General features: G+C 45.3%; 3 protein-coding genes across 3 annotated transcripts; 2 read left to right on the top strand and 1 right to left on the bottom strand.

Moving 5' to 3' along the window:
* The first annotated feature begins 3,756 nt into the window (after window positions 1–3,756).
* Window positions 3,757–4,235, top strand: LOC116896513 (histone H2A type 2-A). Its single transcript, XM_032897694.1, has one exon. The coding sequence runs from the start codon at window positions 3,809–3,811 to the stop codon at window positions 4,199–4,201; it is 393 nt and encodes a 130-aa protein (XP_032753585.1). The 5' UTR covers window positions 3,757–3,808; the 3' UTR covers window positions 4,202–4,235.
* A 716-nt stretch (window positions 4,236–4,951) lies between these two features.
* Window positions 4,952–27,066, top strand: LOC116895793 (histone H3-like centromeric protein CSE4). The gene is made up of 2 exons (XM_032896936.1): window positions 4,952–5,536; window positions 26,444–27,066. Exons 1-2 carry the CDS (start codon window positions 5,132–5,134, stop codon window positions 26,972–26,974), a joined length of 936 nt encoding a protein of 311 aa, XP_032752827.1. The 5' UTR covers window positions 4,952–5,131; the 3' UTR covers window positions 26,975–27,066.
* On the bottom strand, window positions 21,295–21,736 carry LOC116896518 (histone H4). Its single transcript, XM_032897700.1, has one exon. It carries the CDS (start codon window positions 21,711–21,713, stop codon window positions 21,402–21,404), a length of 312 nt encoding a protein of 103 aa, XP_032753591.1. The 5' UTR covers window positions 21,714–21,736; the 3' UTR covers window positions 21,295–21,401.
* Window positions 27,067–27,299: the final 233 nt, after the last annotated feature.

Below are 27,299 nucleotides of genomic sequence, written 5' to 3'. Positions count from 1 at the left end.
GTAGTTTTGAAATAGATGTTGTGATGGTTGTTCTTCGTTGTCAACTTGACTACATCTGGAATTAGTTAAAACTCAAGGGACTGTGAATACCTCTGAGGCGTTTTCTTAATTAAATCATTTGAAGTGGGTAGATCCATGTTAAATCCGGCCACACTTCTTGAGGGCAGCCTATATGAAGGACATGCTTCTTGCCTGCTTGTTCACATCTCACTAGCAAGTTCATTTCTTCAGTGGCATTAGAGCCTCCTTCAGGATTCTGGGTCTGTGTGCATGCCTGCTACTACTTTTTTAAAACCTTTTTGACTATCTCTGACCAGGGCTTTGGGAATTATATTTGGGGTTTGTTCAGAAGTTAATCCAGGATAATCTCTCAGAATTGAATAGACAAGTAAGTCCCTTTCCTCACTTTTGTACTGATGGGTTATAAAAAAAAATTAGACTACACATAACCTACCAGAGCCACCAACTTGAGCTGTATCCACACAAAAGATGTGTTGATGTTATCTTAGTTAGGGTTTCTAGTTCTTCAGCAAAAACAGCATGACCAAAAAGCAAATTAGGGAGGAAAAGGTTTGTTTGACTTACATTTCCAGATCATTGGAGGAAGACAGGACAGGCCCTCAAGCAGAGTTGGAACTTGGAGACAGGAGCTGATTCAGAGGCCATGGAGAGGTGCTGCTGCTTACTGGCTTGCTCAGTCTGCACTCTAGAACCCAGGACTCCGGCCCAGGGATGGTACAACCCATCAATTGCTACTTGAAGAAAATACCTTACAGTTGGATCTGAGGGACACAGTTCCTCAACTGAAGCTTCTCTGTGATGACTCTAGTTTGTGTAAAATTGACAAAACCAGCCAGAAGTGAGGTCAAACCTATATATACCCTCATAGCCTGTTCTCTTAGCCTGTATGACTATGAAAAAACAGCATGGTACCTTACTATGGCAGTCTTATGAATGCAACTGCTAATTATTGTAATGGTTGGCTGGGTTTGTGTGTGAACTTGACACAAGCTGGAGTTACCAGAGAAAGGAGCCTTCCTTGAGGAAATGCCTCCATGAGATCCAGCTGTAAGGCATTTTCTCAATTAGTGATCAACGGGGGAAGGCCTTTGTGGGTGGTGCCATCCCTGGGCTCATAGTCCTGGGTTCTATAAGAAAGCAAGTTGAGCAAGCCAGGAGAAGCAAGCCAGTAAGCAGCATTCCTTCATGGCTTCTGCATCCACTCCTGCCTCCAGGTTCCTACCCTGTGTGAGTTCCAGTTCTGACTTCCTTTGGTGATGAGCAGCAATGTGGAAGTGTAAGCTGAATAAACTCTTTCCTCCCCAACTTGCTTCTTGGTCATGATGTTTGTGTAGGAATAGAAACCCTGACTAAGACTATTGAAATTTGTAAAAGAAGTTCAAACTTTTCTGTTGGGGAAATATTAATCTTTGGACCTGATCAAATGATTTTTAATATTTGCAGATTTGGCCCAAATGTGTAGTTGGGAACCTCTATTTTTCCTTATCAACCTATTTTGATTTCTATAGCATCAGTCCATATAGAAGTTCGAGACTGGAGAGATTGCTCAGGTTGTAACTGCACTTGCTGTTCTTGCACTGTATCAGCATTTCTTTAGTTCATGGTTGGCTGACTAGCCTCCAGCTGCGGGATCCAACTCTTCTGGTCTCTAAGGGCACCAGGTATGCATTGTGATGCACAGACACATAGGTAAGCACTCGCACATATAAAATAATAAATACAAAGGTTCACACTTCTTTTATTTCAGGAAGTTATTTCTTGACATCTTTCAAAGTTCAAACTAAGCATGATTATAGCAGACAAACTGCCTTAATTGGGAGTTTAAAATTAACAGCAAGACCCCAAAGCTAGCTGAACTCAGAATGGATCAATTCTCTTAGTGTGTAATCGTTCATCTCAACTGCCAACTTGACATATGGATTATTTAGATTTTAAAAATTGACCTAGGAACGCCGGGCTACTGTGAACAATAACATCATGCCCGAGGCAGGGACCTCTGACTGTACAACTTAGAGGAAGTTGAGCACCAGCATGTACTAGTTACTACTCTCCGCTCTCTACTGTGAACGCAGTGTGTCTCGTTATCTCAAACTCCTGCTGCTGTGACTTCCCTGCCATCATGGCACCTGGACCTATGAGTCAAACTTTCAACTTTCATTATCAGAATATTTATCACAAAAACAGAAAAAGAAACTGGCACCACTCCTGCCAATTATCTTTGTTCACAACAAAGGAACAACCTCATCTTTTTGATGCCAAAAGACTTCTTTCCCCCAAATAACATTCTACACTGTCCCATCTATGTATGCCATTTTGAAATGGTAAGATTGATACAGATGTCTGAAGGGGACTGGAATAATTTTAAAATCAGTAAGGTCAACCCTTAGTGTGTGCGCCTTGGAGAGGAAAGTGCTTCCTGAGACATGAAGTACTAATACAGAAATAGAATTAGAAAAGTCAATGCTATAACATTCTTTAGAGGAATAAGACATACCAAATTATATTTCAAGACAAATACATGAGGATCAATAGCATACTTTAGGATGATACAATATCATTTCTGTGTTCTGCTTTCAGTCAGTCCATAAATGCAGGATCGTGTAGTCTTTGCTGAACTCTTGATCCATCTCTCAAATTTGTGATTCCACACATGAACATGAACATCAAACTATTAAATTTAATCAGAATGCTTCCCCTACCTTTGTCTTCTGACCTTAAATTGCTTCTCTGTGCTCCATTCTAATAACACTGCCTACCCAGATTCAACCCAAAATCCTGGTGGTTACCTATTCCTGCACAAGATTTAGAATTCTATCTCCACAATATGTTACAATGTAAAATACAAGAACAATGTGACAATGCTACTATGTAACAATATACCTGTTTCTAGTGCTAAACTCCCACTCTGTCTAAACTGTGATTCTTAATGCCACACATTAGAATCGCTCACAAAGCCTATCACACATTTCAGAGATTAAAAAATGCTGGATGTATTTCTCCGGTTATGACTGATGAGATGCTAAAATACTGGCAGTCTACACCCAAACATCGTGGAAGGCTCCTAAACAGAGCTTCTGAGTAGCTATCATAGGTCAAATCGACAAGAGCAGCAGCAGTTTCTTATTTCGATTACTGTATACAAATCTAAGTTTAAAAAAAAAAAAGCAATTTGAGTAAATTCCCCGCAAACTGTATCTGGTCTTTTCAAGCACTCCCAGGTGTGGATGGATTGAGAAATTTTGTTGCAGTAACATTTAAATGTAACGAATTTAAGTGAGGCTCCTACGGGTAAACGTTTAAAATGTAACAAGTAGGTTTTACACTGTTTCAAGTAGAAGGAAAAAGAGGATATCGGAATTACTCGTTACTTCCTAGGTATCAAAAACGAAGTTTCCAGTATTTCTAAAAGGAAAACCTCATACACAAGGAGGTTCTTAACTCAAGCCTTCTTGGAGGCAAGGCACATTTCGCCAGCTTCCTGACCAGCAGAGAGCGCGAGCAGGCCGGGCGACCCGCTGAGTGTCGCAACAACGGCCGCACGCAAATGAGGCCGCCGAGCACGCGCGTCGTGATTCGCGCGTTCCAAGGCGACGCTGGGGCCAGGGAGCCGGGCTTATGTAAATGAGAGGATTCTGTCTCTGCGCTCCTATTGGCCGCGGCGTCAGGACGCGTGTGGGCCAATGAGAGCGTCGGGCGGACAATCGGGTGTCTGTCTATAAAAGGGTGAGGCGTCGGCGTTGGCGCACAGTTTCCTGGTTGTGACCGTCCGTCTGTTTGCGCTCTCGAGATGTCCGGCCGTGGCAAGCAAGGAGGCAAGGCCCGCGCCAAGGCCAAGTCGCGGTCGTCCCGCGCCGGGCTGCAGTTCCCAGTGGGTCGCGTGCACCGGCTGCTGCGCAAGGGCAACTACGCGGAGCGCGTGGGCGCCGGCGCGCCGGTGTACATGGCGGCGGTGCTGGAGTACCTGACCGCCGAGATCCTGGAGCTGGCGGGCAACGCGGCCCGCGACAACAAGAAGACCCGCATCATCCCGCGCCACCTGCAGCTGGCCATCCGCAACGACGAGGAACTCAACAAGCTGCTGGGCAAAGTGACGATTGCACAGGGCGGCGTCCTGCCCAACATCCAGGCCGTGCTGCTGCCCAAGAAGACGGAGAGCCACCATAAGGCGAAGGGCAAGTGAGGCGGCTGCTGGCACCGGCCGGCGTCTCCACGAACCCTCCCCGCCCCAGAGAACTCTTAAAAACGGCTCTTTTCAGAGCCACCCACAGAATCAGATAAAGAGTTGTGTCACGGTAACCCGTCTCTTGGCCTTTCCCGGCCCTGCCCCAACAGTAAGAATGTGTCCCCTGCTCTTCCCCTGGGTCCCTCTGGTAGTGCCTGTTGCTGTTCTTTGGTACCCTTCCTCGGCGGAGTGGAGGCAGCGATCTCACCGACTGTCCCAAGCACTTAGCGCCGTCTATAACCCTGCTACTACGCCCGACCCCCTCCACTGTGTCGCTCACTCAGCACCCCGCCACCAGCCTACTCTTCCTGACCGAAGGCCTCTCCCTTCCCAGGACCGGAACTCGACTAGGTCTCAGGCCAGTTCCGACATAAGTCGTAGTCAGCCGCCCCTCTCCCCGCCTCGTTCTTCGGGCCAAGTCTAGGACGTGTCCCTCGAGGATAGGGCGCGGCCAGCTCTAGGGATCATGGGGACCTGGGTACCGGGCTGGGGCTGGGGCTGGGGCTGGGCCTGGGAACCATAACATTAGCTGAGTTCTGCCCTGGGCCTTTGGACGGCGAGCGGGGTCGCGCGAGCCTCCCTCGGGCAGTGCTGGGACCCGCCCTCTAAGGGCAGCTACCAGACCGGGCTCCACCCTCGCAGAACGTTGGCGAGCAGCCAGCCGTGGGGCTGGACAAGGGGGCGGGCGGGGAGGGGGCGTGGCGGGTCCTAGCCAATGGGCGAGGCGGGACGGGTGACGCCCCGGCCAATGACAGGACAGCGCGGGAGTTTCAAGTCGCTGTCTCCGCCCCGCCGTGGGGGGGGGAAGACTGGTCCTATAAAGACGGTCGGCTGCGACCTGGGTCTAGTCCCCGTGTGCTCCTCGTCTTGGTGACTTCTGTCTCCGCCATGGCCCGTACGAAGCAGACCGCCCGCAAGTCCACCGGCGGCAAGGCCCCGCGCAAGCAGCTGGCCACCAAGGCCGCCCGCAAGAGCGCCCCGGCCACGGGCGGCGTGAAGAAGCCGCACCGCTACCGGCCGGGCACCGTGGCGCTGCGGGAGATCCGGCGCTACCAGAAGTCGACGGAGCTGCTGATCCGCAAGCTGCCGTTCCAGCGCCTGGTGCGCGAGATCGCGCAGGACTTCAAGACGGACCTGCGCTTCCAGAGCTCGGCCGTCATGGCGCTGCAGGAGGCGAGCGAGGCCTACCTGGTGGGTCTTTTCGAGGACACCAACCTGTGCGCCATCCACGCCAAGCGCGTCACCATCATGCCCAAGGACATCCAGCTGGCCCGTCGCATCCGCGGGGAGCGCGCTTGAGCTCTCTACCTCCTCCCTGTCCCCCACAAAGGCTCTTTTCAGAGCCACCACACCTTCCCGGAAAGAGCTGTTTCCCTTTATTTAGTTTCCTCTTCTCCCTTTTGAGTTACTGTGTAGTGGAACTTTAATCATGAGCACCTTCCTAGTAAAGTTGCAGGAGCCCAAGTGTCACAGAAGCCTGTTGGCAAGCAAGACCACTTTGCTCTTTGCAGTCTAATATGCTCCACTGCTTACATGTGTTAATTCATCTGCTCTTGGGACAATTAGGCGTTCACGGTAACCTTCAAAGGTTTTGCTATTTTGTCTTGGGAGTTCCTCATGCCCACGATGATAAAACAGGATTTAAATTTTAGCACTTAATCTTATCTACTATGAGGTGGGTTCAGTTTAGTTAACTAGGGTGATGTACTGTGTGTGTGTGTGTGTGTGTGTGTGTGTGTGTGTGTGTGTGTGTGTGTGTGTGTCTCGGATTCCCTGGGACTGGAGTTGGGAATGCCATGTGAGTAGTGGGAATTGAACTCTAGGCTCAACAAAGATGCTCTTTTCTGAGCCATCATTTCAGCCACAGCAATTCTTTAATCCGATAGAAATTGAACACACAGCTCATCTTTGGGGTTTTCCATGGCTTCCTGGATTTAGATATTCTCTCTGCTGAACAGATTGCAGCATACAGCACCTGGAAGTGAAGTCTTCACATTCCATGCAGAACCCTTTTGCAAATTTCCAGAATCCCTCATGCCTCAAGATTCATCTTGAAGTTTTCCCTTTCCCCTTTGGGTCCTCTCCTGCACTATCTACCCACCCTCAGCAGGGGGCCAGCAATATTCTTCATAGCATTAACATCCAAGCAGTTCCTGAAACACCACAATGGGCAGGGAATGTTTACTGATGCACCTGATTTCCTCGTCCATCTTTGCTTTAGAATGTGCTGTTGGGTTCAAAGAGCGAGATCTCTTGGAATCTTCGAACATACAGAGCAAGAGTGGCTCTGTACTGGAATTCTGGCAAGAATTTCTGAGGTCCTTGACGCAGGTCACAAATCAAGGGAGCAGAAAATTGCTGAGAAGCAATGTCTGAGAAGCCCAAGGGGCTCTCTGCTACAGAGTCACCTCACCTCTGACTTTAGCTTGCTTCGGGTACTAATAACTATGAAGAGAATTCAGCAAGGGATACCCCTCACCTCCTGAGCTCCCGAGGGCTGATGGCAAAAAGAAAGGCCCCTCTTTTTGTATCTCAAAGGATTCAGTCCTGAAGAGATATTTCTTTGGGATGTGGATGTGGATTTCTTTGAGAGTGGCAGAGAGGAGGGAAGGTGGAGAAGGGAGTAAGATCCTCATTGCTGTGAATTGGGATAGGAGGCTCATGGAGAAGCAGGACCCACCTCCAGACTCTTAACTGGGCAAGGGACCACAAAAAATGACTGAGATCTCCTTTCTTTGACCTGAATAGAATTGTATCCAGATACCTTGCTGTAAGGATGGAGATAGTTACAATTTACACGACCTGTGTAAAACTTTAACTGTTCGGTCCAGAGTGGACCCCCCAAAGTGGCAGTGCTGGTGACAGTGTCCTAATCAGAACTTTGGCCAGTTAAACAGAATTGTTAGTAGGTAAACAGACCTAAAAGCAGATTTCTCTTTGCTAAGAATCTCTTAATCTGGCAAGAACCTCCCTTAATCCACCCCAAGGTCAGCTACCTCAGGCAATAGCATCTAGTTCCCAATCCATCCGGTTTGCATCAGCTCAGAGACTGACCCTGCTGACAGTCATATAAAATCTTCTTGTTTTGCCACCTTTTTGCTCTTCTCTCTGCTCCCCACCCCACCCCACAAGAGATAGTCTTGCAGTTTGGTCCCTAATAAACCTCTCTGCCCCAGGAGTGAGCCGGTATGGTGGTTTCACTGCATCCTTGGTACTAGGGTATCACTAATACCAATAACATCAGCATTCTTATTGCTGTGGGAAATAGCTATCGGAATCAGTTCAAGTGAAGATGGAGTTACTTTGGTTTAAAAGGGGATAGGGAAGCCAGGCATGGTGATGCACACCCTTTATTTATCCTAGCACCCAGGAGACTGCGTCGGGGGTGGGGTGGAGTGTTTGTGGTGGTGTCTCTGAATTTGAGGCCAGCATGAATTACATAGTGAATTCAAACAGTGCCAGGGCAACACAGACCCTGTCTCAAAAAAAGGGGGGACGGGTGATACTGTGAGGCAATGTCAGTGGACTGGGTGGGGAGAGGTTGATCACATTTTGGCGACAGTCAAGAAACAGCTAGTTGAGGGTTGGGGATTTGGCTCAGTGTTAAAGCGCTTGCCTAGCAAGCGCAAGGCCCTGAGTTCGGTCCCCAGCTCGAAAAAAAAAAAAAAAAAAAAAAAAAAGAAAAGAAAAGAAGAAACAGCTAGTTGTTGGTGCTCAGCTCACTTTTTTAAAAATTCTGTCTGGGACCCCAGTCCATTGGATGGTACTGCTTACCTCCCCTTCTCACTTAAGTTTGTCTAAAAACAACCTCACAAACATCTTGGAGGTGTGTCTCCCAGGTTATTCCAAGTTCAGTCAAATTGACAAGGACTCATTTTTAGACCCTGAGAAAAAAGCATTTCCATGACTGTTTGATTAAGTAAGTTTTATTCACAAGGGACTGGCCAGACGACTGCCTCACCCTAAATTGGGGGTTCAGAGAACAACCCCTCATTGGCTTTTGGGGGGTTCCTTTTATGGGGAAGGACTAAGGTTTATAGAAAACAACTGTTGAGATAATTGGCTGTTAGCACCTGGACAGAAGGGCGGGGGGATTCCGGGTTCACAGCTGCCTGTGGGGTTGATAACTGGATAGAAAACAGCTGCTGGGATAATTAGCCAATTAGAAAGGAGGCAATAGGGGTTGGGGATTTAGCTCAGTGGTAGAGCACTTGCCTAGCAAGCCCAAGGCCCTGGGTTTGGTCCCCAGCTCTGAAAAAAAGAGGAAAAAAAAAAAAAAAAAAAGGAGGCAATAAAATAAGTTCAAAAATGCATCATGTGGAAGGGGAGCCATCGAGGTATCTGGGAAGACACAATTTCATAAGGCAAAGGGCAATCCGGTATCTCAGGGTCAGGAGTTTACCAAGGCAAAGAAAGGGGCAGGCAAACATGACCTTACAAGTTGAAGGGAGGTTGAAAAACAAGGTTTGCAGTACATTAGGCTTAGCAAGGAGAGACTTATTCTAGAAGCTATGGAGACTTAAACACGGTGTGGATTCTTAACAATAATGTGGGTCCTGCTTCGTTTCACAGAACCGCCACAAGTATTATTGTAAATCTTAATTATAACTAGATTATGAAAAACAATGATAACAAAATAATTGGTGGATAATTTGAAAAATGCCAGTTTTTAGACAGGGGAGGACTGTTCCTGTTGAACATGTACAGAAACTGTGTGTGCCAATGAAGCCTGGATCTCGTGTTTTGCTTTTCTTTTGTATTGATTCATGGTTTCAGAGAACAACTCATGAGATATTACATGACCTACAGTATATCTTAGTGCAACCTGGAATCAGCCATAACCAATTTCGACTGACTTAAAACTACAGCAGAGTATTCATTTCATTGCCTAGTGTGCGTATTCATATATATTCATACAGATATATATTTATATAGATCTAAAAGGGAAACAAACTGTGCAAAGTGCTCAATCCTAGTCTATATCATGAAAAAGACATTTTAAAACGATACTGCTTTTCATTTTCTAAGAGGAAGTTATCATGTGCTAACAAGTTACAATCCTGCAAGAGTTATAATTACATTTTACATTAAATACTAAAGAGTTTCACATGTGGCGACAATGGTATAGCGGTTAAAGTTACCTCGGCCAAGCCTGGTGACCTGATTTCTATCCCTCAGCCCATGTGGTAGAATGAATAAAACAACTTCGGCAAGCTGTCCTCTCACCTCCAGTCCTGCACTGGATGTAGCATGTACACAGAGAAAGAGAGAGAAAATAAAATGTATTTTAAGTTACTGATGGTCTCAGTATTAACAGAGAAAATCACCAGGAACATTGTAAAATCACCACTCATATAAAAACTGTTTCATTCAGTAGGATAAAAGGAGAAATTGCAGCTGGTGACCATAAGAAATGAACTCTCAGTGCTGGGGGCTTTTAGGCCAAATTCTGAATGCTCACTGGGACTGGTTTTCTTCTGTCAATAGGATAAGAGAATAATGAATGGAAGGTTGATTACAAAAAAGAAATACAAATTATAACATAGGAAGAAATGCTCATACACAATCAGTCACGGGGCTTGAGCGATGCCTCAGCTGTTAAACGTGCTCCTGAAGAGGACCAGAGTTGGGTCCCCAACACCCACACCAAGTGGCTCATAGGCACCTGTGACTCCAGTTCCAGGAGACCTGACACCCTCTTCTGGCCTCCATAGGAAGTTCCCACACCACCCTCACAGACATAATATATTTAATCTTTAAAAAAGATAAAACTAGAAATCAGGCAAAGGCAAGTTAAAACAGTAACGGATGTCACTTAAAGTTTGCAAAGTTGAATCATGTCTAGGGATGCCAGGGATGGAGAATGGAGGTGCTTGATGCTGTCATAGCAGCATGTAGAACTAAGGCAGCCATCATGCAAGGCAGCCACTTCTTAAGACAAGTTTACATAGATTCAGAAATTCTGTTCCTGGATATTTATTCAAAAGAAATTCTCATGCAAGTTTATCAGAAGGCATGATAAAGGTGCTGAGACACTGGAAACAATGTGGGTACTCCTCACTAGGAGAAAAAAACATAAAAATAAACATAAAAATATAAAAATATTAAGGCCTACTTAAAATGTAACTTGGTAATTGTTACCTGGTTAGCCTGCCATTGTAAAGGACCTTGCTCATATGTTTCTGGTGTTACTAGGAAACTTTCTAATCCCAAGATTGATTACATATTCTGTTATGTTCTGTGCCCTTGGAAACCAACCATGATAGAAGTCAGTAGAACTGCTTTGTCTAGTTACTCACAATAAGCTTGGACCTGAACCAACCACGCAACAGCACTTCTTGCACTTGTATATATGCCTTTATGGTATAAGCTGCCCCCTGGCATAGACCCAAACATAAGGAAGATACCTGCACCAATTTAAGAAACTATTTGGAATAAGAAAGACTTCCATTTTGAATGGTGGTCGAGTAAAGTTTAAGTTCCCAAGACCTCCCTGGGGACTGGCATCCTACTTGTCAGAAAGAAACATCCGTGTGGGTAACTGACATCCTGGTGGGGAAGTTAAGATATGAATGTTATGAGTCCCATCCTGGTAGACAAGACATAAATATTAGACAAGGCAAGTCCCTACCACAGTGGAATACCCCAACCAATGGGAAGATACGTATAAACAACATTTTCATAAGGAAATCCCCCATCCCCAAATCCTGATTGATGGAATAACTTGGCACAATGTCGTAAATATCAGGCTTAAAAAGACTATAGGACCTTAACTCGGGGGTCATGGTTTAGTTTTCGAATCTGGACTGTGGCCCTGATTGATCAGTCCTGGGGCATATATTCAATAAACCATCCCTGCCTGACTGAGATTGGCGCTTGTGTGGTTTGTGGGGCAATTTCTGGACCTCAACAAAATATAGATACACTACCTTCTATTTTGGCTACAATGGTAACATGCTTTGTATATTCACAGTGGTAACATGTTTTGGACATTCCCAGTGGTAACATGTTTTGGACTTGGGTAATTTATTAACAGAAGTGCGTTGTTGGCAGTTGCAGAGGCTCAGAAGAGCAAGAGCAAGCAGATTTGTGTCTGTCGAGGGCATTTGTCATGGATGGTGCTTTTAAAAGTCCTCAATATGGTGTGAGGGGTGAACAGTTGACTCGCTAATCCCACTGATAAGGGCTCCACTCTCATGACTTAATTGTCTCTGGTGCTGGCTAGCTTTTATGCCAACTTGACACAATAGTCATCTGGGAAGACAGGATCTTAATCGAGAAGATGCCTCCATGAGACCAGTCTGTAGGCAAGTCTGAGGGGTGTTTTCTTAATGATTTCTTTGGAGTGCCCAACCAGTTGTAGGTAATGCTATCGCTGGGCAGATTGCCCTTGGTATACGAAAGGATGCCGCTGAGAATGCCCTCGGGGAATGACTACCCAGTAAGCAGTACTCCCCATGGCCTCTGCTTATTGTGACTCCCTCCCACACTATCCTCGCAGACAGAAATAATATATTTAATCTTTTTAAAAGGTAAAACTAGAAATCAGACAGAGGCAAGTTAAAACAGTAATGATGTCACTTGAAGTCTGCAAAGTTGAAGCATGTCTAGGGATGCCAGGGATGGAGGATGGAGGTGGCCGCCCTATTGGTGTCCCTGCCCTGACTTTCTGGATGATGGATTATAAGCTGCAAAATGAAATAAACCCTCTCCTTCCCAAGTTGCTTTCAGTCTTGGTGTTTTATTTATAACAGAACCCAACTAAGATACCTTGTAAAGCCCCCCCACCCCAATACTATCATATTGGCTAAGAAGTTTTAAAATGCACATTTACTCAGGAATGTGGTGTGGGAAGGAGGTAGAGGATACCATGTTCAGAATACAACACAACAACAAAAGCAAACTTTCCTCAAAAACACAGTTCTGGGCCAAGTGTGATGGAACCCACTTGTAATTCCAGTTCTCTGGAAACTATGACAAGAGGATTACAAATTCAAGGCCAGCTTGAACCATTCAGGAATACCTTATCTCAAAAAAAAAAAAAAAAAAAAATGAGATCAACATTTTAAAATCATATTTTAATAATATAATTTAGGACAAGAAGATATTTTAAACATAGAATTGCTTTGCACAAGGATGGGTGGGAGATTAGAAACTAAGTGTAAAGAGAAGAGAAAAAACTAGTTGCTTACACAAATGAGACAATCAAGCTGCCAATTGAAAGAGACCCAGGAGCTTCTGAGGCAGGAGGCCAACCTCAAGCTTCAGGACAATAGCAGATGAGAGTCTGGCAGTGAAAGGGGAGCAGCCACAGTGACTAACTGATAACTCGAAGGCATGCAGAAGCTTGCCCGGAAGGGGCTGAGGGAAAGGAAGTAAAGCCGGCTGCGTTACTTAGGTTCTATCACTGTGACGAACCGCCAGGGTCAAAAGCAAGTTGGGAACCCAGGGCCACCAGCCCAAAGATGGCATCACCCACAATGGGCTGGGCCCTCCCACATCAATCACTAATTAAGAAAATGCCTTACAGGCTTGCCTACAGCCTGATCTTACAGAGGCATTTCCTTTCTGATGACTCTAGCTGTGTCAAGGTAAAATAAAGCCAGCCTGCACAGGTAACCTGATCAAAACCAACTCTGAGCCATGGCCTTTAATTGTTCAGGGCTGGAGGATTAGCTTCAGATGAGCTCAGGCTGTGCGAAGGACACGGTGAAAGCTCCAGGACAGGCCTTGGGGACATTTGTGCCACTGAAGTATCTGGTGACGGGCAACTAGAGACATTTACCCTGAAACCAAAGGGAAAACCAAAACGGACCATAAACCTCACTTTTGGTTTCTCTCTCTTTCTTTCTTTCTCCAGAAAAGAGCTTTCTCTTTGTGTAGCCTTGGCTGTCTTGGATCTTGCTGTGTAGACCAGGCTGTCTCAAATTCAGAGTTCCACCCACCTCAGGCTCCAAGTGCTGGGATTATAAGCCTGGGCCACCACCACCCAGCAATTTCATGGCCTCAGCCTTGGTTTTGCATAGATTGTATTTGCTCTCTAAAGTATTCCTACTGGAAAGGAAGGCACTTTCGGCAACACTAAATGACCAAACCAGCTTAGTCAGTCAACAGGTTCTCCGGAGCAGGAGTGAGGATTAAAAAGAAAAAAGACAATTAAACAACTTTGTAGCATGACCCCAGCCAGTTCTGAGGCTAAGGCGGGTTTATTTTTTCCCAATCTGCTTTTATACCATTTTAATTACATGCAAGTAAATAGGTCAGTTCTAGGTTAAGGTAACAAGCAAGACAATAAACACAAATAGTCAGGGGACAAACAAGGCGATACACAAAGTCCTGAGATCACTCTTTCTAGGGGCTTATCAGGAAGACCATGCTATCTGGGCCTCCTTTCCTGTCCTAGCCCGAAGCCTACTTCTTTGTTCTAACCTAAAATCAGATTCCTTTCTGAGCTTACTTCCTTGTCCTGGCCCAATGTCAAATTCCTGCCAAGGGGCCCCAAAAGCTCTCCACAACTAAAGATGAAGGAGTTTAACTTGACAAAACTATATTTCCATGGCTGCCCTCATCAGACTATCAATCATCTTATCCCTGGAGAAAATTCATTCATGCACATTGTAAGGAAATCAAACAATTCAGAAATAATCAAGAAAACTAGCAAAACCAGCACCTATAAATCATTGTTAAATTTTTGTGACTATTCCTAATAATTCTCTGGTTATCCACACAAATGTGTACTAGCCACAGTTTGTTTAAATGTCAGCTCTGATCCTTTGGCTCAAGTAGAAAAAAATATGTTAAGAGCAACAATAAAGTAGAGGGTTTCGTGGGAGGAGAAAGATGACGCAAACGTGCCTGGCCTGGACATTCATGAGGATGCTGCAGCCAGCCAGGGAGAGAGCCTAGGGGGGAAAAGTCAGAAATGTGTGTGACTGGGGGAGGTGAGCACTCTAATGCCATTGTATTAGAAGCAGAACTGTAGAATAGACCCGCAATCCTTTGTGCACATTTCCAGTAGATGTTCTGAATCTACTCTAGAGATGAAAAGGAGAGAAGTTAGGGTCTGCCTTCTTGAAGAACATTCAGGGTTGGAAATGAAAGAAAACTATTTTTGCTAGCAAGCCAAGGGGGAAAAAAAGCGATTACATCTTACATTCTTCCCTGTTAACAGATGGCTCAACGGGGTTTTATGGTCCTCCCTGTTACAGATGGCTGAGATGATAAAGAAATGCATTAGTGCACAGGGAAGTGCGTATTCTCAAATTTGATCTTCACAGACTCAGCAGAGCTAAATGATCAGGTCATGCTATAGCACAGCACTAGTGAGACTGACAGGGTGTGGGCAAAGGCCACCATCGAGATCATCGGAAAGACTCTCTCTGGAAAGATCTATCATGGTGTCACCATCCAGGTACTGTAGTACACAGCCTTTCATCTCAGCACTCCGGAGCCAGTGCCAGGTGGATCTCTGAGTTCAAGGCCAGCCTGGTGCATCCAGAGTTCCAGCCCAGGATATATACTGAGACCCTCTCTCAAACAAAACAAAACAAAAGCTGTAATAATGCTGTAAAGGCTGGACATTGGAAAAACTTAGGGAGAAAAGAAAACATACGCATTGATTATTAAATTCAGTTCTGTGCTATAAAAAGCACAAAGTAAGATTTAATAAAACAAGCCTTTGCCTTTGTAATTTCTACGTCCTCTACGTCTGCCTCAAATGCTTGACAAATAAAAGCGACTGTGTCTCTTCCCATTGATATTTTTTACTTAACTGTAGGACTGTGGACCTGTGTTCTTTTCCATCAAATAAAGCAAAATAGAATCTTATTGCAAGCAGGGTGAAACTTATTTCGTTTAAAGGAAAACTAGGGTAGGGGTCCTGATTTAGTGATGGAGAACTTGCTGTGGTATGATTGCCTAGGATGTGCTGCCTGGTACCATCACCATAACAACAAGAGCATTTGCCACCCAGGTCCATGGTGGTTAAGTGTGACTGCTTGGCATTAAACCACAAAGTGCTGGGCCATACACCCAGATTCTCCAAATCCACTGGTCTGCAGCGAGACTCAGGTGACCTGTGCTGATGGATGGAAAATCTGACTTTCAGAACCACTGACTTCAGCCCAGAAATGGTCTCTGCTTCCTTTATTTGCCGAGTTCTCTCTAAACCTTTGTAACCCAGAGTTTCAGAGCACTGAAGTGAGAATCAGATGTATTTCTCTGCGAGGCCTTACAGGTGAGAGCTACAGCATTGCATGAACTAGAATTGTAAGCCATTGGCGAGAGTGTAAAGTGCATTTTTTTTTCAGCTCAAGTGGTCACAAGTGCTATTCTTGCCATTCCCCACAGTCCCTATTCCTCAGTTAACGAATACCTAACTAGCTAGGATGGCAGGCGTTCTGGATTTCCCAAAGGCTGACACAAGCTCGCTCATTCCTTCTGCCCAGCTTCCCCCGAGTCCCCAAAACATACTGCATTCTATAGTTTGAGATTCAGAAAATTATCTAGATTCAGTACGTGGTACCTTGGACTGCCAAGCCAGAGTGTGTATGTGTGTGTGTGTGTGTGTGTGTGTGTGTGTATGTGTGATGTGTATATGTGTGTGTGATGTATGTATGTGTGATGTGTGTGTGTATGTATCTGTGTGTGTGATGTGTGTATGTGTGATGTGTATATGTGTGTCTATATGTCTGTGTGTGATATGTGTATGCATCTGTGTGTATATGTGTGTGTATGTGTTTATGTGGGTGTACATGTGTGTGTGTGATGTGTGTATGTGTGATGTGTATATGTATGTCTGTATGTCTGTGTGTGTGATTGTGTATGTGTATGTATTTATGTGTGGTGTGTGTGTGTGTGTGTGTGTGTGTGTGTGTGTGTGTGAGATGTGTATATACCATCTATTTTTCATCTCCATTCTATGGCGAGCTTCCAGAAGTCAAGGTCAGGTCTTGATCCCTTCCTTTGACAGCATGTCCATTAAGCATCATGTTTAAATCTACTTCACCCTCTAGTACTTAATGCTGTTGACAGCCACCAACAGTAAAGACCAATAAAATAACAGTTCATTTTTGGGAGAGAAAGCATAGTATTTACCCTCTGACCTACATATATCACCAAGTTTTACAAATGAAAACTAGAATGTGTTGGGGTCCAGGAGTTGCCCCACAAACGACACAGACACCTATGTCAGTCAAACCAAAGAGGGGTGGCTTATTGAATGCACACCCTAACACTGATCTATCATATCAAGGCCATAGCTCAGAACTTGGGGGCTGAGACCATGACCATGAATATTTTTCTGTGTCAGCTTCTAAAGGTTAAAAACCACAATGAGCTCATACACAGGTGTTGGATGTGCTGCTCAGTGGCTGGCCCCGACTCAGGACATTTTAGACATAAAAGTTCATATTGATCTTTAGTTCGATGGGTCTTTCAGGATGCTTATAGTTGTGGAATTTCTTAAGATTAACAAACGTCAGAACATACAGAACATGACAGGGTATGAGGTCAGCATGGCCCTGCTCTGAGTCCTTGTTTCTCTGTATCAGTGACTGTCAGGTGTATTACAGCAACGACATGAATAGCTGGGGGGCTACAGCTATGCTAAGGCAGGAAGGCCTCAACAGAATGCAAAGATAAAATACAAACAAACAAACAACAACAACAAAAACTTGCGCTCAAATTCAATTGAAAATTGTGTTTAAGAGGCAGCCTCACTTCCCCCATCCCCCCTTAACTCCTCACAGCTTCTCATCCTGAGCCAATCAGGTCAGTCCACTCCTTTCCAGCCCACAGGACCACTCCTCTGAGACCTCATTTCCCAAGCTGCCTTGCAGGACTTGCTCTTTCCTACCCTACCCTCCAGGCCTGAGAGGATCCTCCAGGATCTCCCTTGCTCCAGTTGCCAAATAGGTCAAGATCCTTTCTATGCCAAAGCCGCTCCACTTCCCCACCCATCAGGCAAGCTGTGCTTTTTAGACTTTCCAGCTTCTCTGTGATCTGGGGTCTCTGAGCCTCTCAGAAGTTACGTATCCTCTGTCTTACCCTGTTGCAGGATATTTGATCACACTGTGAACCCTGAGATTGTGTTATGGTGCAGCTCAGCTCTTAGCACAGCCCTTTAATCCCTCTGGCTGGAATATGGACACATCCTTAATACATACCTTTAATCTCAAACCATAAAGATAGAGTTAGTGTGTAGAAGGCAGCACCCATGTTTGAAAGTGATGTTTAATTGAGAGGCAGACAGAGTGGTGAATGAGAGAAAGATTTGGCAGGATAGAATAGGCCCAGTTCTGCTGAGAGGAGAGGAAAGGGAAGGGAAGTTACTTAAGGGGTAGGGCAGAGAAAGAGGGCACAGTTTTTCTGGGATTGTAGAGAGACAGGGTGCAGAAAGAGAAGTAGCTAGACACAGGTAAAGACAGAACGAGCCAGAGGATTGGAACAGATTGCCAAAGTTAGCATGAGACCAAGCAGAGCAGTTCAGGAGAAGCCAAGAGAAGCCAGATTGAATCAGTCAGCTTGGAGAGGAGTTGGAGCCAGAACAGCTGATTGACCAGCCAGAAAGAAAGAACTAGGAAGGGGGGAGCTTATTCAGCAGCAGGTCTCAGAGGCTGAAAACATTCTAGGCCTAGATTAGATTGTACGGAGGCTAGAAGCTTCCAGGACTAGGTCTAGGTCAGCAGAGGCAGTGAGCCTCCGAGACTACAATTAAATCGGGAGAATAAAAGTTACTTTTACATCACCCCAAAAGTCTCATGGCTTCTCCAGGGATCTCATTTTCACTTGCCGCCAAGCTCCTCTGCAATCTTCCATCTCCAAACCCAGACAAGGTTGTTTCTTATGCCATCCCTCAGGCATCTGGCATAAGTTCCAGCTGCCCAGGTAAGCCACCTGCCTAGACACCCAGTGCCCCTTGATCATCTGCCCCAAACCACTGGTTAACCAGAGCTTACTCGAGGTTTCTACTGCCCACCCCACACCTAAAAAAGAAATAATGACTAAAAGATATCAAGTTGGGAGACAGAGGAGATTGGGGGGCAGTCTGAGGGGAAGTGGTCAAGATACATTGTGTGTGTGTGTATTGAAATTTTCAAAGAATAAAAAAATGAAAAACAGTTGGAGACTTCTGGTTTTTTTCTTTTCTTTCTTTTTTTTTTTTTCTTTTTTTCGAAGCTGGGGACCGAACCCAGGGCCTTGCGCTTGCTAGGCAAGCGCTCTACCACTGAGCTAAATCCCCAACCCCTGGTTTTTTGATAGTTATGCGAAACAATGGTTTGCTGGAGCACAAAGGTGAAAGGACGTCTTGCTAACGCAAACACATGAAAGACTGTTTTCATGAGGCAGACACAGGTGAAAGGATGTTTGGTTATAGCAGACACATGAAAGGACGCTGGATGAAGGAGTATAAATGTGACTCCACAGACAGTGAGAGACAAGCACTGAGCCTTGGTTTGCTCTGCTCCATCTCACTGTTCTTCACCAAAGACACACGTGCCTTGGTTCGCCTTACACAGCGCTGTTGAGCTCAACGTGTGATGACTCCGGCACTGAGAGAAACTCGCCCAAGAACTGCTCGAGAGGTTCCTGCAACAGCTTGCTGCTTCTGCAGCTTCACCTCAGGCTGGTTGTGGAGCCTGGCAACTTCCTCAGGACTGAACGCCAGCTGCCTGGTATCTGCCTGCTGCAAAGACTGTAGCTGCTGGTTTGTGCCTGGTGTCTGCCTGCCTGCATGGAGGACTGCTCTGCAGCTGTTCTAATCCTGTGTGGTGGTTGCTCTGGGACTGAATTGCTGCCCAAGAAAATCAAGCTGCCCCCAAAGAACTATTGCTAAATAGGTCCATTTCTTCCTTATCCTAATAACTTTTTTCTTCCACTGCTTTTCTGCTAGGTGGTGGGCTAGAGGAGAGATTGAATCCTTATTAAAATTAGGTTGCAAAAAAAAATTATGCCTCCAAAAGTCATCAAGATAATAAAGGAGTTCCTCTTTCCCATTCCCTGCGATTCTCCTGATGTAACACATTGCCTTTAACAGAAATAAATGAACATTGGTACCATATGAGAAACTCATTGCATTTCACCAGTTTCCCCATTAAGGTCCCATTGGCTGCACGAGCCAATCGAGATGTTGTTGTTTGGCTCGACAGGGACTGTACTATTCTCTATTAAGTCAGTTCTCCCTCTTCCTTCATAGGCAAAGGCTGACGCCAGCTTCTGAGGCTTGACTTTTACCAGAGACAATTTCCAGTGGCCTCATTGGTTCATATGGTCTTGTAAAACCACTGGGAGAGAACACATTAAACATGGCCTCCGTTATGCTTCTTACAATTGCCCATAGCTTCTAAAATGTATTTTCTTAAACACAACAATTACAGGTGGACCGACACAGCTATATTCCTGCAATGGTCCTTACAGTACACCTGAGGTGATAGACGCTAAAATCCAACTTCTTGAATTGGAGGTAACTGAATGTGGAGAATACATGCTATTTCATCGGAGTAAAAAGGTTAATGTGCAATGGCAAAAATAAAATAAAAACAAGCCCACAGCCAAAACCATGCTCAACCCACATCAGCGTGCCAGGGAATACTGGTGCACAGAGAATGGCTTACGGAGTTCTTGGCCACGTTGAGACTCTGCTTTTGCCTTATCAAAATTAAACTGCACCATCTGATCGATGGCACACGTGTTTTGGCAAGTCTCTTTCTAAACAGGTCCCACCGTAGCACATACCTGAGTGGCTTCTCACGATTTTCTTCCACTACATTATGTTTCCCTCCGCTCACTTCTCTGGCCATGTTTTAACTATACATTCTTCTTCTTTTTTAAGATTGTATTTATTTTATGTATATGAGTACACTGTCCCTCTCTTCAGACACACCACAAGAGGGCATTGAATCCTATTACAGATGGTTGTGAGCCACTATGTGGTTGCTGGGAATTGAACTCAGGACCTCTGCAAAAGCAGTGTTCTTAAACGCTCACCCACCATTCCAACCCACATGATTTGTTTTGTTTTGTTTTTGGGTTTAAGTGTTCTGTTTTTGTGACAAGGTCTTGTGGTTCAGGCTTTCCCCAAATTCATGCAGAAGCGGCCCTTGAGGCCCCTATCCCTTGTTTCCTCCCTAACTTGCTGGGATTATAACTACCACCACCTAGCTTGTTTCTGTTTCAGGACATTAAGATGTCGATGCAACTGTGTTCCTGCAGAGCTTCAATTCCAGTCCACTAGTTCCTAGATCCTTGCCTAAACTGAGGAATAATGCGAAGACTTTTGGGGGAGTCCTGCTCCGGGTTTAATTGTACAGACACCGGAGACATCTAGATACTATATGGCTGTTGGCCTGTTTGCTGGGGCAGTCCCTCAGCTGGCCCATCTACTTAACCCGACCGAGTTCTTGCCACTGTGTCCCCACCATGAGTCTCTACCTCCCTGCTCCGTTCTTGCCCCTGCTTGTCTCCTGCCTGTCTTTCTGCCCCAGCTCCAACTGCCAGCTCTTTATTCTGCAAGAGGTCACACACCTAACTATTCCAGTCTGAGCCAATCAGCAGGGTGACAACGCCCTGCCTATCTATCTCTGTTGCCTTTTGGCATTGAGGACTACGTGACCTCCACGCCTACCTCGGCAGCTTGCTTTCTAACAAGGCCTCAAGGAAATCTTTTGGGCAGGTGAGGATGGATAGAAAGCGGGGAGTGGCCCCTAGAAACAATACCAAATACCCGGCCAAGGCCTGCAATAAGTGAAAAGACCGGACCACACCCACATAGCCATTTGATGTGTGAACCTAGGTCATCCCAACCGAAGGACCTCCAAATAAAAAAAAAATAAGAACCCAACCTTAGCCGGTTTCTTATACTGACAACCAGCTCGCACCATAAGTAGGAACTAAAATTCCCACATGTGAGCAGACCATACCTGGATGCTATCCGCTTTGGGCAAAGAAGCTAAATGGATGACTCTAAAGCGAACCTCTGGTAGCGGTAGTTCGCGAGGAAACAGCAATTCACATTCTGAATTTGCTTCTTTACCTAGAGTCTAGACCAATGGTTAAGCTTGTATGACCCCAGTCAAGAGTGTCAGCTCTCCTGCAGAGACTGTGGTTGGCCCTAAAAAGGGCCGTTATGGATGGGGGGGTGACACAGCCGCGGCGCTGTCTAGCCTCCGAAGCCGTACAGGGTTCGGCCCTGGCGCTTGAGAGCGTACACCACATCCATGGCGGTGACGGTCTTGCGCTTGGCGTGCTCAGTGTAGGTGACTGCGTCGCGGATCACGTTCTCCAGGAACACCTTCAGTACGCCACGGGTCTCCTCATAGATGAGGCCGGAGATGCGCTTGACACCGCCACGCCGAGCTAGGCGGCGGATGGCGGGCTTGGTGATCCCCTGGATGTTATCCCGCAGGACCTTGCGGTGACGCTTGGCGCCACCCTTGCCCAAGCCCTTACCACCCTTTCCTCTGCCAGACATGGTTAGCTCAGCCTGAAGCACCACCGAATGAAGCAGCGGAGGTGACCTGCCACAGATATAGGAGAGGATCGGACCTGATTGAAAACCGAAAGCGCGCGGGCGGGAACTTTTCTAAATTTTTTTTGTTCTGGATGTTGCGTCATCTTCCTGTCTTTCTTTTCTCTTCTCTGCCCTCTACCGGTTCCTTAGTTTCATGCCTTTATTTTTTATTTTCAATTTTCTTAAATTATGGCGCCGTAGTCCCTCAGAGAATTCAGATTCCCAAGTAAAACTTAGAGGTGCCAGTCTTTGGAAAGCCCTGACGCTAAAAGGACAAAAGAGTGGAGAAAGAAATTTAGAGATGAGAGGGGAGAACGCTGCGCCGAAGGGCCCCGAGCTCCTGTTAGGAAAAAACCGCAGCAAAAGAAGTTCCAGTAACCAGCGTGACATAATCGAAAGCAGCGGACCCAGGAATGTGCGTGGAAGGGAAAGTTTCTGAGTACAGTCACTTGTTTCGTTGATAGAGATACAGTATCCAGATCAAGCAGAAACTAGTTCCTAGGAAAACTCATGCGAGGATGCCGCCGAGCTTTCTCACCGAGGTCAGTCGGTTTCCACGCACCTCTACCCAAAGGTCCACTGACTAGCAGAGGAGCCCGGGAGAGCTGCTACGCCTGTTTCGATGAATCCTTTGAGGTCCACCCTTTGTTTTCAGCAATCTCAAACTGTCCCTACTAGGCTAAAACTCGCTTTTTCAAGTGCGTGTCTGTTTCATACAGTGACGCCCTGGCAAATGAACTAGAGTCTGTTCTACTAGTATGGCCGTCGTTCCCAGGGCCATCCTTGAAAGAATCTTGAGAAAACATTCTGCATCAGAAAGAACTGTGGTGGGTTGGTTGGGGTTTGTATTTAAAGTGATCCTACATGCCTTCTTTGGCCTGTTCCTTTGTCCTAACATTTATACGTGCTTATGAATCCTTGATTTTTTTTTTCTACTCAGATTTTCTGGCTCCAGACTTGTAGATAGAAGTATGAGGTTTTAAGTCACGTTAGGCTGGGGGCTCAGACCCTCTGCCCCCGCTCCCCACCCCCAATTCCAATGACCTGGACAGTTGGGCAAGTCTCTTGACGGACAGATCCCGTTTGTGGGCCACAGCATAGACATGTCTACATGCCCAAACCAACCCCCTAGAATTTACAAAGCCCCTCCATCTGCTGTTTTCTGATTTCCGAGGCAACTCCTGGAAGTTGTGTTGCTTCACATCTCTGTTTTGTTGTTGTTGTTGTTGTTGTTGTTGTTGTTGTTTTGGTTTTTTTTTTTCTTTTGGACTTCTCCACACTCTCAACTATGTATGTCCCTTATGGGATGTGATTTCTGTGTCTTCTTTCTTTGTAAGGTGAAGTGCAATAGAAGCTTAATAATTGTTTATGGGTAGACAGTTTCTGCGTTCAGTTCCTGCGTTTGACTCTTTCATTGCTACATAAAACAACCGCATGTCCAGGCTGCTGACGGGGCTTTGGTACCAGGGCCCTAGGCAGACACAGCGTCTCCCATCTTTTCAGTTGAAGGGAATCAAGAACATGCACCCACTTTGGACATGAGAATCATTTTGAGCTGAAGGGTTGAGATCCTGAAATCCCTTCTTTGTCTAAGAGTGGAACCTACAAAAGAAAGCAACATTTTATTCTGTTTGCAGAAAATCTCAGAGGTGGGGGTGGGAAACAGTAACATTGTTCCCTTTTCAGAGATGAGACCTGAGACCATTCATTCCTAGGCAGACAGTGTCTTAGGACTGTCCTGTCCTCATCTGTTCTAAGGGCTATTTATTCTCCCAAAAAGTCATTTGACTTTTCCAAAACTGTCCCTTCTTCCTTTCTCTTTCCTATGTACTTTAGGTATATGGACCCCAAATTCTAACCACCCACTTTGAATTACTCACTTTTTGAGAATTCCCATGTCTGTGTTCAACACACATATTTAGAAGGAAACAACTGTTCTGACCTATCTTTTCTTGTACAACGACTCAGCTCCAACTAAGAAACATGTAAGTTAAAGCAAAAAAAAAAAAAAACCAAAACACAAAAACAAACAAAACAAAAAAACCTTCAATTTTTAAAAGCCCCTTAAAATATATAACTGATAACATTTCTGCAGACCTCATGAGAGTTAAACATTTTATGTAGCTCTGAAATATTGTAATATACTTTTATATTAAAGAACATTCCAGTAAAATATTATATTAATTATACTAAGTTGTCATGTATAGGCAGGAACAGTGACTGACCAGTAGGAAGATAGTTGTACTGATTTCCATCCAATGGAAGCACAGCTGAACTAAGTGGCTGAATTGCCATTTAAATCAATGTGCCAGGGAAGGAGTACAGATTAAGTTTGCCTGGGCAGCAAGGATTATCTCTTTTGGAAGGGACACTGATAACCTTGAAAGTTTACTTCTCGATTTCTAATTTCATGCCTTAGAATTCATGTTTACAAAGGCACCCTCATTTCTGAAAAGTACAAATCTCTTACAGGCATAATTTTAGAAGCTAGACAAGAAGACTCTCAACTTTCTTATTGTCTGTGAAAATAAACCCCACAACTCTTGGACTCTATATTTGAATACAACAGCTTTCTCTTACTCTCAGCCAATGGCTAAGCACACAGATAATACTGCACATTACATACACATATACAGCACTATGTTTCCTTTAGTATATGTGTAGATATGGATGGTAAAGTTTAACTTATAAATTTGTCTCAATAAAAAAGATCAAAACAATGACAGTAAAACTGAGCAATGATGATCATCTTAGTGAAATTTGTTTGCACTTTGCATAAGATCCTCATTGCATAAGATCAAGATTACCTGAACATAAGCCCTGGCTGCCCTGACAGATGTTCTGATAATGGAGGCTGATACAAAGTAAACAATTCGTGTGTAGCAAGGATATGCTGGACAAGGGGATGGCTTATGTCCTGGGTGAGAAGGCATGAGAAGATAGGCCATACAATGTAAAATAAAACTCCTGCCTCTTCTTTTCTGGAATCTTTCACTTACTATTACCTAAACACTGATGAGGGCAGAAATCAGAATCTCAAATCAAGGATTAGAGTCTGAGGTTTGAGAATCTCTTTCTGATTTAGATCAGCACCCCATGCATCATGCTCCCATGTCTACAAAGAAAACCTTACCAGGAAACAGGACACTTGGGTGGGCACCATCCAGCTCTCACAGGGCAGGTCCCCTTCTGATGGAAAAGTTCAGCAGGGAAGTTTGAGAAGCACCGGATGGTTTGATTGTACAATATAAAGATGTTTCTGTTTCAAGGATTTACAGACTGATCCATCTCACCCTAGAACTACTTTTATAGGGAGCATTGCTGGCTATGCTTAAAACGTTGTTAGGAAATGACCACAGGAAGAAGCAACCATTCACATCAGTGATGCTTCTGGGCCACATTTTGGAGGTTGCTTTTGCCCTCCTGAAGGATTCTTTTTTTTTTTTCTTTTTCTTTTTCTTTTTCTTTTTTTCTTTTTTTCAGAGCTGGGGACCGAACCCAGGGCCTTGTGCTTCCTAGGCAAGCACTCTACCACTGAGCTAAATTCCCAACCCCCTCCTGAAGGATTCTTAAAGAAATTAACTAAACTACTGAACTTCTAAGTGTGTTTAGTATTTTGGAATCTCCTTAAAATCAATTTCATTTTACTTGGATTTCAGCATAAAGAAAATTCATTCTGTCACCATCAGGAAAGTGTTAAATATCTTGAGCCTATTTTTACTTTTGGGTTTGAGTTTTTAAAAGGTTGATATAGCATGCTTTAAAAAAAAAAAAAATCAGGGGTTGGGGATTTAGCTCAGTGGTAGAGCGCTTGCCTAGCAAAGCTTAAGGCCCTGGGTTGGTCCCCAGCTCCAAAAAAAAAAAAAAAAAAAATCAAGCACGCTATTAAAAGCTATATATTAAACCAGGCAGTAGTGGCACACACCTTTAGTCCCAGCACTCAGGAGGCAGAAACAGGCAGTTTTCTGTGAGTTCAAGGCCAGCCTAGTCTTCAGATGGAGTTCCAGGAACCCAAGGCTGCATCCAGAAATCCTGTCTTGAATAATGAAATAAATACTCTTTTGCTTTGAAAGTTATTTTGACTTGTCACCTAGATGACAGGTTTAACTATTTGGTAACTGTTCTCCACTGAAAAGGCGGCATTAATACTTCTAGTCTTATCCTTCTTTGATATATAAACATTTCACCTACAGGACTAAATTGGCCTTTATTTATTGTGTGGGAGTGCGTGGCGATGGAAGGAACTGCACTCCAGACCTAAGGCGGGAGCACCCATACATAACAATGGTCAGTGTGCAGTAAATGTCGCCCGGCTTTGGTAGGGTTCCGATACAGGTAAAACATAAATTTACTTTTGTTTTCTTTCACTATACACTGCTTTGTCATTCCTCAGCCGTGGTACAAAGCGTTCAAACCTCTGGGTACAATGCTTGACCTTAAATGAATGCCAAGAGTTGCAGTATCTGGTGACTTGCTACAAAGTGAATCGCAGTACATGAAAGGGGCAAACTTGTTTCCAAAGAAACGGAGAAGAGCACACAGGGAGAGAAACACTTTATACACCGCTTTTAGGAAAGTTACATCAAGTGAAAGGCACCATCTTTTCAAAACCCTCCGTGGTTCATAAATACAGGAAGAAGGAAACGCATGAGAGAAGGGATAGTGTAACCATCTTGAAACCCAGCAAATAGGATCGTATTCTATCCAATCAGACTGCAAATCCAGAAACTCTTGTTTTCTGGCCCAATCAAGACGAAGATAAGTCTATAAGTAAGGCCACTAGGCGGCTGCAAGCAGAAGTCGCAAAAAACATGGCCCGTACGAAGCAGACCGCCCGCAAGTCCACCGGCGGCAAGGCCCCGCGCAAGCAGCTGGCCACCAAGGCCGCCCGCAAGAGCGCCCCGGCCACGGGCGGCGTGAAGAAGCCGCACCGCTACCGGCCCGGCACCGTGGCGCTGCGGGAGATCCGGCGCTACCAGAAGTCGACCGAGCTGCTGATCCGCAAGCTGCCGTTCCAGCGCCTGGTGCGCGAGATCGCGCAGGACTTCAAGACGGACCTGCGCTTCCAGAGCTCGGCGGTCATGGCGCTGCAGGAGGCGAGCGAGGCCTACCTGGTGGGTCTTTTCGAGGACACCAACCTGTGCGCCATCCACGCCAAGCGCGTCACCATCATGCCCAAGGACATCCAGTTGGCCCGTCGCATCCGCGGGGAGCGCGCCTAAGCTATCTCTGGTTCATCCCAACAAAGGCTCTTTTCAGAGCCACCTACGTTATCAATAAGAGTAGCTGTGTGTTGCACTTGATTTCTTTTCAATGTCAGACATAAATACACGCCCTCCAGTGTGTCAGGCCTAACAATTTCCAGTAGTCTCAGGAAACCTCCCATGTTCGTTCAACTTAGGCTGGTTTTGAGCTCATTGCTATGTAAGGATGAGACAATCCGGAAAAGGAGTTATAATTAGGTTCTCAGAACCATGAACCAGGAAGTAATTAAACTTCAATATTCCAAGCGTGATACCTAAGGAAAGGAAAAATTAATTTGTTTCA

The sequence above is a fragment of the Rattus rattus genome, chromosome 3 (assembly GCF_011064425.1).
Source record: "Rattus rattus isolate New Zealand chromosome 3, Rrattus_CSIRO_v1, whole genome shotgun sequence".
Lineage (NCBI taxonomy): Eukaryota > Metazoa > Chordata > Mammalia > Rodentia > Muridae > Rattus > Rattus rattus.
Note: the sequence above shows the minus strand (reverse complement) of the source record. Positions and strands in the feature narration are given on the sequence as shown.